Here is a 14362-nt window from a genome sequence, read left to right on the forward strand (position 1 = left end):
GGCGGCATTTTGAAGGTTTTCGGTATGGCATGTGGGGCTGCATCGTCACTGTATGGCTGCTCGACGAACCTGCCGGCGTCTCTCTTTGGCAACAGTTTAAGAGTGCCCTGTATTTTACCCTTTTCTGGTGTTCTTTCATTTGATCTCGGAGTACCTTGTTCTCGTTATCCATTTCCTCCATTCTTTTTCAAATGGTTGTAAGAGCGTTATCACCTGCATTATCATTGACGTTATGAGTAATACCTGCCGTTGCAGGTGGAGGGAGTTGGTTACATTGATCGTCCGCCTGTTGTACAGTGCAAATCCTTGCATTTTCTACAGCCGCGTCTCGGGCGGACTTGTTGAGGACGCCAGTTAGTGCGTCGGTTAGCCATGCTTCGAGGAGCTCTTTTACAGGTGGGGGCGTCTCCTCCCCCACATATGTGGAGGCTCCCTTACCGAGTGATTTTTTGATGCTGCAATGAGGGGGCGGTAACCCATCTCACCTAGGGGAGGCATTGGGCATTACGCCTTCGCCTGCTGTTTTGCAGCTTTCGTTGACGACGTTCATGAGGTTAGTTGGGAGGTCGTTGATTATCCTCGCCCTTTCTTCCTTGTTACCTGGCATGTTGGGATTTGTGCACACAAAGAAAGGAGATCTTGTGTGCGTGTGTTTTTTTCTTTTTTGCATTCGGGATCCCCGTCAGTGATAGATCTAGAAGAAACTAAAAATTTAACTAGGAAATCCCCACAGACGGCGCCAAATTATTTGACACAAAAGAGTAATTCTTGGTTCATATAATTAAACCTATGTATTAAGGGGTTAAATCTAATTAACAATAATATTTCTATGTGCGAGTTATGAAAGCCTGATTAATGTTGAACAGATCTGGTAGAAGAATAATAATAGTGTGTGACAATCATCCCAAATGGCGTGAATAATAAATGAGCAATAAATAGCAATGAACAATAAATAGCAATGAACAATAATAAATGGTATTTGGATAAATAAAGAAAAGATTCACCCAATAAAAGAGAAGAAAGATATTATTTCTTCTGATAATTATGAATGACAGACAAATCATTAAATGTTCGAATTATCCTCGGATATGGTGGGAAGTATGGAATAATGTAGACATGAATCTTGATAAAAAGATGTTGTTTGTCTCTTGGTAAGAGAAGGAATCTTTTTATCAAAGTGTGTTCTTACAAATGAATATCACATGCCCTACATTACTATCTCTTTTCCTATATATATATGAGACATACCCCAACATATCCTAATAGTACAAGTGTAGAGAATACTCACTAGTATATTCTCCTTAATATCCTATTTTGAAAACTAGCCATTACAGCTCTGCTAATGGTGCTTGATCTCGACCATTGTTGACATCTCAACCACGAACCTCAAAAAAAATGCTTCCTGGTCGACCTCGACCAATCCTTTCCATAGTGTTATATCGCCCTAAATATTCTAGGGTAAATTTTGACCTATACACCAACAAAGTCGCATATTAATAGCCGAAAAGATTGAGTATATTTAGCCGATAGATGGACGGAGGCTATATTTAATCTTGGCCAATAGTTTAGGGGCATTTTGGATATTTTTTATTTATTTAATTGAATTGGACCAGTAATAAAATAACACGTGAAAGTTTAAATAAAAAAAATTAATTCAAGTTGACTGTCAGTCATAAGGCAAAAATGAGCCCAAAAGATAACGTTGGGGTGCTTTTCGATCGATAGGTGGATGGAGGGTATATTTAGCGCTTGGCTAATAGTTCATGGGCAGTTTTCACCTTTTTCCATTTAATTAATACACCACCGGATACAATTTTTCACTCAACTGCTGTTATAAAAAAAATGATGTTTGAAAAACAGATATAATTATGTGTCTTCTTTGACAGCTAAACCAACATATGCCTTTGATTTTTTCAGTTTTCCTTGTATAATGAGAATCTTGAGCATTTCTTTCCTCTTTCAATTGAAATCCCTTTAGTACGTAGTGTTGAAAGGTTTATAAGTTTTGAGATCAAGAACAACACCTGCTATAGAACCAACTGCTGCAGCTATAGACACAAATAAACAAGCTGCGCTTAGCATTTGAAGTCCTATCCATTGGTTTGTCCATCTTCCAATCTTCTTTTGCTTAATATACATTTCTATTGGGAAATATACAGTCAGTGGCCAAAATCCCAACGCTCCTAGTAATCCAACAACGTCATTAAAGAATGGCAAAAGCATCGCTATGATCGTTGTTAATATTACAAAAATCGTCCTCCATATTACACGAAAGAAGTTAAGCTGGTAAACACCAAATAAAGGGATACGAATGCCATGTTCTGCTGTTACAAAATTGCTGTTAGACCATTTTTTCGCGCTCCATTTCTCCACAAATGCAAAGAGAGGTTGACAATATACCTGCAGTAGTTCCTATGAACTCAAAATTCTGTTTCTAGTACAATTGAAGAAACATTTGTAATCCTAGAACAGTCAAGTGAGATTCAATCCACGAAATAATTTGATCTTAGGACAGCAGCACTCCAAATCTTTGACGATTAAATTTAGGACTTTTTCCATTTTTGGCCCAGGCGCCCAAAATAATTACCGGCAGTAGTCCAAATTTATAAAATATACACACTGGTAATGTGTATGATATGTATATTCTATGTATATTAATGTATATTTTATGTCAATTTATACTTGATATACAAAAAATATACATTTGCCCGCGACCCAAAAAAGTAATTATCCCTTCAATTTAACTGTTTGTGTATTAGTGTGTTAATGAGCTGTTTACCTGATAAGCACCAATAAGGTGAATGACAATAGCTGCATTTGCTATGTCGAGCAACCAATATGGATCGAAAAATCCAAAACCAGTGAGGAGATTTCCTGGAGCATCATCTCCAAAAGCAGCATAGCCCATACATCCACAGAGTAAATAAAAAATAGTCGTGACGCCGATGCTCAGCATACTGGCTTTCTTCATTGTTTTATGTTCTGCAGGAGGAGATTTGATTGTATCCTGCAGGAGGAGATATTCAAAAACGACGAACCAGGAGGTCACAGGTTCAAGATGTGGAAACAGCCTCTTGCAGAAATGCAGGATAAGACTGCGTACAATAGATCCTTGTGATCCAGCCCTTTCCCGGACCCCGTACATAGCGGGAGCTTAGTGTACCAGGTTGCCCTTTTACTGACCAGATGAAGTAAATGTTTGTGCAGATATGGTTTACCTGAATCTCAATAAGTATGATGGAGAAAGAATATGCAAAGGCAATTGCCCCTAGAGCTTGCAAACTCCTCCATAATTTTTGAGTGGAAGTTACAGTTCCAACATATGTTACAGTACCAATACTAATTCCAGTAAGGCTCCCTTTGAAGCTTTTATTTTCTGTTATAGACAAAAGAAAGAAAAGGGTAAGTCTTTCTTTAGCTTATACAGTGAAGCCTAGCTATGCCTTGTCAATTGTGTGCATGTTCCTAAAGTTTCTACTTGCCTGACACTAATATGCAAAAGTATTGAAATACAACCATAACAACTTCGCCTCAATCTCAAACAAGTTGAGGTCGGCTATATGAATCATCGCTGACCATATTAAAGGGCAGTCCGGTGTACTAAGCTCCCGCTATGCGCGGGTCCGGAGAAGGGACAGACCATAGGGGTCTATTGTACGCAACATTATCATGCATTTCTGCAAGAGACTGTTTCCACGGCTCGAACCTGTGACCTCCTGGTCACATGGCAGCAACTTTAACAGTTACGCCAAGGCTCTCCTTCTATCACTGACTATAATATCCCATTCAAATCATCTCATGCCAATATTATGCAAAAATATTGAAATAAAGAAATGTAAATAAGCATAAAAGGACTTAACCAGCAACTTTAGCAATTCCAAGAACAAGACCAACAGTAGAGTATGTGAAGGACATAATTGCAGCAACAATAGAGAGCCACCACACTTGATCAAAATCAGGGATCTGAGAGAACAAGATTTCAATGACACCAAATGCTATCATATATCCATTACTAGACATATGGCAAGGATCTCTCCTGTGACTCTTGTGGAAACAATTTGACCTTTTTATTGCCCTGTGAAATCAAAGATTACTAATTGAGTGCCGGACTATAACATGTTTTAAAAGGATTTAACTTATACAAGCTGATAGCGTAATATTTTTTTTACACTATCAATGTATTAATTTTAACTTATTGTAATAGAAGATTTGCTTTATTTTTCATGTAATAAAAGATAACCATCTATAGTTATCTTTTAGGTGACCTGATAGTGTAACTTTTAAAGAAGAATGATTAGAAGTTAAACTTTGTTTGAAAACATCAATACTTACAACATACTGACTGATGCAGCAATGGTGTATCCAATAGCCACGCCAAACAAGTTCAAGTACTGAATCAATCCACACACTTTCACTTTCTTCCCTCCTAATAAAAAATTTAAACAACTTCAGCATCAGCACGTTGTTGAAGGCTTATAATTAAGTAATTATTAAAGTTTTCTCTAACAATTTAAGCTTATGGATAATATGGTCACACAATTAAATATGGTATCAGAGTAGGCAAGAGGTCTTAGTTTCAAATGTATAGTTAAGTAGAGTAATTAAAAGTACGTCATTTATAACAGCTTAAGTTTTTAGATGTGATAGTCGACAGAAATAACAAACGAGATACATTCATTGATTTAACTAACCTAATATTCCCTTGACAGCCTCCGTATATGTGTGATTCCTAGGGCCATTGGCAGGATCTCCAGTTCTGTAGCATTGAGACAGAAGATTTGAAGTATATAAAATGACAAAAGCAAAAAGGATCATTACAGCAGGTCCTGCTACCCAACCAAGTTGTCCTATTGCCCATGCTAATGAGAGGACTCCTGAACCAATAACAGCTGTGATTATATGTGATGTTGCAGTCCAGAAAGTTCCTGCAATATAAATTTTTATACTATCAGATCACCTAATTAAAAAATAATCCACACATCTGTTTATAATAAATGAGATTAGTAACCTGAAAACAATATCGATATCGCAGATCTACAGCTTAAGGAGAAACCTCTTTTTTTTTACCCCCACTAGATTGGAACATATTTAACCATGGTTTGAGAATAGATTTCCAATTTAATAGGAGTTGAAGAATAAATTAATTTTGTATTTGTTAAAGTACTTATTTGTGTTCTTGATGTTTGGTGACTTGTGGCACCAAATGTAATTTAAAAGTGCAGCCCGATTCACAAGGTATTTCATGTTCACACCAGGTTCGGGAAAGGGTCGTATATCAAGGGTGTTGATGTAGACACCTTACCCTAATCCAAGCATTGTTGTTTCCGCGGCTCGAATCGGTGACCTATAGGTCACACGGAGACAAATTTACCGTTGCTCCGGCCAAGGCTCCTTCACAAGAAGAATACAACAAATGTAATTAATATTATTTAAAGAAGTTTACCTGTTCTCTTTAAACGGCCATCATCATCAAAGCATTTGGAGTAGTTGGTTTGAATGTTTATTGGCTCAGTTTCCTTTTGATGTTTCGGTTGGACATCCACTTGGAAATAGTGCTTAACATCATGCCTTTCTTCTACCTAGGATATATTTTGAGAAGAGGGAGAAGAATGTAAGAATTCTTGAGATAAAAAATGCAGAAAGTTAAATTCTTAATTGTATTATAATTACTCACTTCACCATGGTTTATTCTGGCAGGAAGAGTTCGACTCCTTGGCAACATATTGCTGGTATAAACTGAGTTTTTTCTTCCGGAAGGAAAACTAGAATTAATTAATATTAAACGATGTAAATAACTTTGCATGTATTTATAAAGAGTAACAAGCATAGCTAGTGATACGAACCAAAAGAAAAGTGTACACCATTCTATATTATGCTGGAAAATAGGTATAAGTTGTTATTTGCTCAGTATTTACTATAATAAATAATAAAACAGAAAACAGAAACAGAAAGTTAGCAGCAATAGAATGTCGAGATAATATTTGATAATAATTTCGGAATAAATTGAGCCCACTGAATGCACAGTGTGTCCTTAAAAAATTTATTCCTCTCAAATACCCGAGGTGTTGGAATATTATCCTCCCAGGATAGAACAATTTAACTCACCAGTGTATTGGTACCAAAAACTCTGATGAACTTCGAACCACTCAATGGTTGTAAAATACACTGGAAATTTTGTGTAGAAGAAGAAGAAGAGGAGGATCAAAGAATTTTGTAAGGAAAGATTCTGGGATCAAGGCATATTTAAAGCCATTTTCTGGCCCGTTTGAAATATTTCGGGAAGAAACGGACCGGGTTGCGTCGCGGGTCCTGAGTTATTTCGGGTTGAATTTTTGTTAATTAATTAAATAATTGAAAGAAATTTTGTCTAAAAAGATTAATCAATCAATCGATCTTTGACCGAATAAAGCTGAAGCCGAAGCCGAGCGAGCGACAATGACGACGGCGCGAGACTTACTTTCTTTCCAACTCATTTAACACCAAGAGAAGTATTTTCTCAATATAAGCACATTCACTTTTCTTTTCACCACCAATGAGGGACACTTGCTTTTTCCAAAGGAAAAGGGAGCTCACTTTCTCTCCACTTTCTTCCCTCCATAATCAATCAATCGATCTTTGACTGAAGCTGAAGCCGAGCCGAGCGAGCAACGACGACAGCGCGAGGCTTACTTTATTTCCAACCCATTTAATACCAAGAGAAGTGCTTTCTCAATATAAGCACATTTACTTCTTTTTTTCACCACCAATGAGGGACACTTGCTCTTTCCAAAGGAAAAGGGAGCTCACTTTGCCTCCACTTTCTTTTCCTCTATTTTCCATTCACCAATCTTTTAATACCATCAATCGATCTTTGACCGAATCCGAAGCCAAAGACGAAGACAAAGCCGAGCCGACCGAGTGAGCGACGATGACGGCGCGAGGCTTACTTTCTTTCCAACCCATTTAATACCGAGAGAAGTGCTTTCTCAATATAAGCGCATTCACTTTTCTTTCAACTACCAATGATGGATACTTGCTCTTTCTAAAGCAAAAGGGAGCTCACTTTTCCTCCACTTTCTTCCCTCCATTTCCCATTCACCAATCTTTTAATCCCAACAATCCCCATATGAATGGGGAATGGCTATAAGACAAAGGAATATACGAACGAGTATGTGATTTACATGCAAGGATTAATTGCATCTGGATAAGTAGGTTTCCTTTTGAACTTTCTGTAGTGCACTTATATTGGATATACTCAGTTAATCGGTAAATTTGATATCTTTAAACCGTCGAGCTTTGTTGTATACCTAGACAACATAAGTCACACAATCAACCCTTAACCATCTATGGTTCTCATAGTTGTGTTTGTTTCAACCATGAACACCGCCTGGTTTCATGAGTGCTTAGAGAATAGGCCTTTACTTTCATTCCCCTTGAAGCGGCTTACACTTCACACTCACATAGGTGATTTCTAAACGTGTAATCCTATAGATACACTATCTGGTCACTTCCTTCCACACTTAGCAAATCATTAAAAAGTTTAAGCTTTATTGACTCATCAAAAAGCCTTAATGCTTTACCCTGATTTCTGAACATTGTCTTCATCACGAGAATGGGTTGAGTTATTTGACAATATTGAACAGTCATTCATAACTTTGTTTGATCTCTTTGAACCTAGCTCGTGGGATCTCCAGTCTGCTAGGTAGAGTTACCGTCATGATGACTTGTCCTAGACCTTAACCCCATTCCCTTTGATGATCTTTCAACTGCCTCTCTAGATAGGCCTTTTGTAAGTGGATCTGACACGTTATCTCTTGACTTTACTCAGTCAATCGTGATAACACCACTAGAGAGTAGTTGTCTAACGGTATTGTATCTCCGTCGTATGTGACGATATTTTTTGTTATACATAACGCTCCCTGCCCTGCCTATTGTCGCTTGACTATTACAATGTATATATATAGGTGCCAAAGGTTTGGGCGAAAATGGAATATCTTTCAAGAAATTTCGGAGCCATTCAACTTCTTCACCGTCCTTGTCTAAAGCTATGAATTCACATTCCATTGTAGAACGGGCGATGCATGTTTGTTTTGATGATTTCCAAGACACTGTTCTACCCCCAATTGTGAAAACATATTCACTCGTGGATTAACTTCAGATGATCCGGTGATCCAATTTGCATCACTATATCTCTCGATCACAGAGGGATATTTGTTATAATACAAAGCATAATTTTGGGTATGTTTCAGATACCCCAAAACTCGTTTCATTGCCATCCAATGTATTTGATTGGGATTACTTGTAAACCGCCTCAGTTTGCTAATAGCACATGCTATATCTGGTCACGTACAATTCATGATATACATCAAACTTTCCAATATTTTTGCATAGTCCAGTTGTGAGTCACTTTCAACTTCATTCTTTTGAAGTGCATAACTCATGTCAATTGGAGTCTTGGCAATCTTGAAATCCAAATGCTTGAACTTGTCAAGTACTTTTTCAATGTAGTGAAACTGTGATAATTCTAGACCTTGTGAAGTCTTGTGAATTCTGATTCCTAAGATCACATCAGCAACTCATAAGTCTTTCATGTCGAATTTGCTAACCAACATATGCTTTGTAGTATTTATATCTGCCATATTTTTGCTCATTATCAACATGTCATCAACATATAAACAAACAATGACTTCATGACCTGGAGTATTTTTAATGTAAATGCATTTGTCACACTCGTTGATTTTAAACCCACTTGCCAATATTGTTTGGTCAAATTTGACATGCCATTGTTTGGGTGCTTGTTTAAGTCCATAAAGCGACTTCACCAGTTTGTACACTTTTTTTTCTTTACCCGGAACCACAAAATCCTCACGTTGTTCCATGTAAATCTCTTCCTCCAATTTTTCCTTTAAGAAAGTTATTTTACATCCATTTGATGGATTTCAAGACCATACACGGTCGTCGGTGCCACTAATACCCTAATAGATGTTATCCTCGTTACTGGCGAGTAAGTGTCAAAGTAATTAAGGCATTCCTTTTGTCTACAACCTTTGACAACAAGTCTTGCCTTATATTTGTCAATAGTGCCATCAACTTTTATTTTCCGTTTAAAGATCCATTTCGAACCTAAAGGCTTATTTCCTGGAGGAAGATCAACTAATTCCCATGTATGGTTATCCAAAATTTATTGAATCTCACTATTGACTGCCGCTTTTCAAAATGCTGAATCAGAAGATGACATAGCTGTTTTGAAAGTTTGAGGCTCATTTTCAAGCAAGAATGTCACAAAATCTAGTCCAAAGGAAGTAGATGTTCTTTGACATTTGCTACGCCTTGGATCTTCTTCACTTGGAGTATTTTCCTTTGGTTCTTCCCGTGGTCGTTTAGATCTTTCACATAACGACTCACATTCAGTTTTATACAGATAGATGCTTTCAAAGAATTCAACATTATCTGATTCAATTACCATATTAACATGAATTTCAGGATTATCAGATTTATGAACCAAAAACCGACATGCTTTACTGTTTGTAGCATATTCAATGAAAACACAATTCATATTTTTTTGTCCGATTTTTACCCTTTTGGGTAAAGGTACTTGTACCTTGCTAGACACCCCCATACCTTGAAATATTTCAAGTTAATTTTTTTTTTTTTTTCATTTTTCATATGGAATAGATTGTGTTTTGTTATTGGGTACTCTGTTGAGTATTCGGTTAGCTATAAGGATAGCTTCCCCCCACAAACTCTGCGGTAATCCGGAACTTATTAATAACGAATTCATCATTTCCTTTAATATTCGATTTTTCCTTTCCGCAATTCCATTGGATTGAGGTGTGTATGGGATAATAATTTGATAGATAATTCCATATTCCGTACATATTTCTGCAAACGGAGATTCATATTTTCCACCCCTATCACTTCTAATCATTTTAATCTTTTTATTCAATTGATTCTCCAATTCATCCTTGTATTGCTTAAATGCTTCAATTGTTTTATCCTTACTATTAAGAAAATAAACATAACAATATCGAGTACAATAAAAGTTATAATACTTTTTCCCACCTCAAGATGGTGTCAATTTCATATCACAAATGTCAGTGTGAATTGGCCTGTCCCTTTTTCTTATCCATTTTCGGGAGACGACAATCAGGGGCTTTGTGACCAGCTTTTTCACAATTGTAATAGTTGCCCTTAAATTTCTTCTTGTTCTGCTCCTTAATCTGTCCAGAAGACCTCTTCCTCTTCTTACTTTTTGGAGCAGTCTCTTCAATGATATTAGCTCCCATAATTGTTGAATTTCTACGAGACTTCTTCTCGACTGTTTTGTTGTGTTCCTCAATCTTGAGACGAATCACAAGATCTTCCAACTTCATTTCTTTGCGCTTGTACTTAAGATAGTTTTTGAAATCTCTCTACGAATGAGGTAATTTTTCAATCATTGCAACTACTTAAAATGCTTCATTCACTACCATACCTTCAGCAATAAGGTCGTGAAAAATAAGTTGAAGCTCTTGAACTTGCGTTCCAACAGTTTTGTTGTCTATCATTTTATAGTCTAGAAACTTGGCAACAACAAACTTTTCCAAGCATGTATCTTCAGTCTTGTACTTCTTCTCAAGTTCGTCCCATAATTCTTTCGAAATTTTCATAGTACTGTAGATATTGTACAAGTCATCCTCCAAAGCAATTAGGATGTAGCCTTTGCAAAGAAAATCAGACTGTTTTCACACTTCAACAATCATAAATTTCTCATTGTCTGGCATGTCCGCAGCAGACACTAGAGGTTCTTCACTGGTGAATTTCTGCATACTAAGTGTAGTAAGCCAGAAGAACACCCTTTGTTGCCATCCTTTGAAGTTGGTTCTAGAAACTTTTCTCGGTTTCTCGGTCGGTAGCGCAGCAGTTCGGCTTGACGAGGCTATCAATACAATAAACAGTACTGTAATTAATGATAAACAGTAAGTTTAATAAATAAAAATCGAAGTTTTTATATACTGTTTCACAGAAAACGATGAAGTTTTTATGTTCTTCAAATCGTTTCTAAATTTTAATACTCCGATGAAGTTTTTATTTCTTCAAATCAGAATAGAAAAAATTCAGAAGGAGTAGAAAGCCACACAAGTTTTAATCTCCAAAAACATAATACAGATTATAATATATAAACTAATTTCCTTAAGATTGTTATCCAATCTAAAGACGAAGCCGAGCGACGATGACGACGGCGCGAGACTTACTTTCTTTTCAACCCTTTTAACACCAAGAGAAGTGTTTTCTCAATATAAGCACATTCAATTTTTTTTCTACCACCAATGAGGGACACTTACACTTTCCAAAGCAAAAGGGAGTTCACTTTCCCTCCACTTTCTTCCCTCCATTTCCCTCACTAATCTTTTAATCACAACAAATACAAGGAGTAACATTATGTTAAAATACAATTACATTGTACGTAGATCTTTATGTTCCAATTAGATTGAGTCGTGTCTCCGTCCAAATTTAAATTAATTGAAAAAATAACATTGTATGGTCTCTCTCAAAATAATAGCCGAAATTGTAACTTTTTTTGTAGATTTTGTACATTTTTGTATGTTGTATACAAAAAAATATATAAATTTTATACACTTTTATAGCTACCGAATGTAAATAGTTTTCGCCTCGGGCTAAAAGTGATCTTTGCCTAAATTAATTTTCCATGCTTCCTATATAAGCGTCCATAAAATATTCCTTGGGTGACATGATAATGTACGAAGTTTTTTGTCGCTATATAATTTAAATCCTTTATTGATATATAGTTTGGGTAAGATTTTTTTGATTCTTTGAGTTCCTTGCTGCAACTTTTTTTAACCTATGGTCAAGAGTCTTGCATATAAATAGAATAGTAGCCAAAAAAGCGTAAGCATTATCGTTAGGTATTAGCTCTATCTTTAAGAGCTTCATTCACCTTAATTAACAAGAAATCAATAATTTTCACTTATAGTATTAATTGTGATGAAATTAGTTACATCAAGTGAGATAATGGGAATCAAACGAAAGTGGAATAAGATCACTATACTTTAGATATAAACATATAATAAGACGGATAAGAATAAAATCATTATGTCAGGAAAGTATCTAACAAACGAAACCTCACCTTTATATACTAATAATTTTATGTTAATAATGATATTCAATATTCATCACCACTTAAAAGACAGTGCTGCCCTGTCAAAATGATAGAGGTGAAAATTGTGTTATAGTAAGTCTTTTGTAGTTAACATATTTAATGACATGTACAAATTCGCACTATTAATTTTTTTTGATATAAAATTTAGACAAATCAATCCAAATAGCCGTCCACCCAATCGCTTAGATTAAAAATACACGGTAGAAGTATAATATATGTATAATTTATATATTATATGTGTATAATTGTGTATAATTAATGTATAATCTATGTATATAACTAGAAAAAGTAAACAATATGAATATAACTATTTGTGTAAAGATCCCTAAAATTTAATATTATTATATATATAAAGTATTATATATATATATATATATATATATATATATATATATAGGAGTATAATTTTTTGGCGAAGGATATTTTGAATATTCCTTCAATTGCCTGGTTGGTTTCCTAACCTAAATTGCGAACAAGTTTATCTGAATACAAAATGTTTTATGCGTCGGGCTACTTTTTTTTGCTGGACCAAATTGAATTGTGACATTACTACATGACGAAAAACTTACATGATCATATTCCACACACAACACATTTTGCACTACAAGGCTTAATCACTTTTTCTTGCATAAAAAAGGAAACAACCAATGACCAATATCATAATTCACATGTTCTTTGCCAAGGCTAAATCAACTTTCACTACTGATACATGTCCTATGTACTGTTTGGAGTCCATTATTGAAATTATAATGGCTTGTGGAAATTATTGAATTGTGTGAAGTGATTCCCATATTTTAAAGTTGGCCGAATGTATGAAAGTTATAGGTTCAAGTTTTATCAATTATCAGTAATATAACACACAACTAATATTATATGCCCCGGTTTCAAATAAATTGTGATCGCTTGTATAAATTTTTATTGTGTCGCTCCGTTCATTTAATAATCTTTTAATTCAATATATTGAAAATAGTTTCTCTAGCACTAAAAACTCTTTATATTTCTTACTAACATAAAAATTTCTAAAAACTTGACATACATGGATCCAAAGTAAGCAATTAATGGAATGACTAAAACGTAATCCTAACTAATTTGACATTTTTACAAAGAAACATTTCAATTATTGGAGTCAAGTAACAAAATCTGGTCTACACGTAAAGAGATGTGTTATAAGTATAATTAGGTAAATAAAATATCCATTCTTTAATACTTTAATTTGAAAATGAAATGATTCCCACAGTTTAAATGGGAAGATTTGAAGCTGGTTAGAGATGAGGGAAAATCAAGAAAGAGAAATTTGTTAGTTCCCTTCCCTCAACTTTGGAGGCTTTTCCCATGGAGCAATAAGGACTCGATGGTAGAAATGCCAAGAATTCAACTTCTCGGCCTATCATTCCCTTTTTTTGTTGCTCGAATTAGAGGTTTTGACCAATATTGTCCCTTATCTTTGAGGGTAGGTCTATTTTGGTCTCTCAAATATAACCCTGAGCATATTTAGTCCCTTAAGTATGCTAAAGTGGAGCACCTTTAGTCTCACTGACACAATATATTCAAAAACTAACGGTGTTACCCAACTCTGATTCATGAAGCGAATCTTCTGCTCTAAAGCAAAATGTTTCCTCTCATTTTATTGGATAACGCAAATTATCACTTTAATTCCTCATTTTTAGATAATGTCTTCTAAAATTTTGATCTTGAAAATATCTCATTCTGTGCCAGTTTTCAATGAGAAAATGACACTGTATAGCTGCCGTTAAAATAATAGCCGAAAAAATATATAAAATTTATAAATTATTTTGTGTGTATATATATACATTTAAAAATTTCGGTTGATTTTTTCAAAAAGAAAAGTTAAAATTTGAAAAAAATAGAGCTTCCAGGATCACTTCTAGGCATATTATTGAAGCAAACGAATAACCAGGTTGTATTATCATTTTTAGCCCGTGCCAAAAACTATTTACATCTGATAGCGGAATAAGTAGAATTTTTGTATAACATACCGAATGTATATATATACAAAAAATATATAAATTTTATATATTTTTCGGCTATTATTTTTATAGCGGCTATACAGTGTCATTTTCTCATTGAAAACTGGCACAAAAGGAGATATTTTCAGGTCGAAATTTTAGAAGACATTATCTAAAAATGAGAAATTAAAGTGATAATTTGCGTTATCCAATAAAAAAAAAGAGACAACTTTTGCTTCAGAGCAGAAGATTTGCT

The 14362-nt window shown here is 35.1% G+C and overlaps 1 protein-coding gene across 2 annotated transcripts; it reads right to left on the bottom strand.

Annotated features, from left to right (window-relative positions):
* Nucleotides 1–1161: 1161 nt before the first annotated feature.
* On the bottom strand, nucleotides 1162–5738 carry LOC107807369 (amino acid permease 4-like). Of its 2 annotated transcripts, XM_016631728.2 has the most exons (9): nucleotides 5675–5738; nucleotides 5444–5579; nucleotides 4692–4925; nucleotides 4333–4426; nucleotides 3861–4075; nucleotides 3219–3376; nucleotides 2780–3007; nucleotides 2025–2400; nucleotides 1162–1470 (listed from the first exon to the last, which is right to left on the bottom strand). In XM_016631728.2, the coding sequence occupies exons 1-9, from the start codon at nucleotides 5720–5722 to the stop codon at nucleotides 1454–1456; spliced, it is 1506 nt and encodes a 501-aa protein (XP_016487214.1). In that variant the 5' UTR covers nucleotides 5723–5738; the 3' UTR covers nucleotides 1162–1453. The 2 variants fall into 2 exon arrangements, with proteins under 2 accessions (XP_016487214.1, XP_016487213.1); XM_016631727.2 differs by lacking the exon at nucleotides 1162–1470 and having other exon boundaries at nucleotides 1667–2400.
* Nucleotides 5739–14362: the final 8624 nt, after the last annotated feature.

Source organism: Nicotiana tabacum, chromosome 24 (genome assembly GCF_000715075.1).
Source record: "Nicotiana tabacum cultivar K326 chromosome 24, ASM71507v2, whole genome shotgun sequence".
NCBI lineage: Eukaryota > Viridiplantae > Streptophyta > Magnoliopsida > Solanales > Solanaceae > Nicotiana > Nicotiana tabacum.

Coding starts and splice junctions, on each gene's coding strand:
- LOC107807369 (XM_016631727.2), bottom strand. CDS start 5,722: ATGTTGCCAAGGAGTCGAACTCTTCCTGCCAGAATAAACCATGGTGAA. Junction 4,926..5,443: donor TGGCCGTTTAAAGAGAACAG/GTAAACTTCTTT, acceptor TTTATATTGCAG/GAACTTTCTGGACTGCAACA. Junction 2,401..2,779: donor ACCTTATTGGTGCTTATCAG/GTAAACAGCTCA, acceptor GAACTACTGCAG/GTATATTGTCAACCTCTCTT.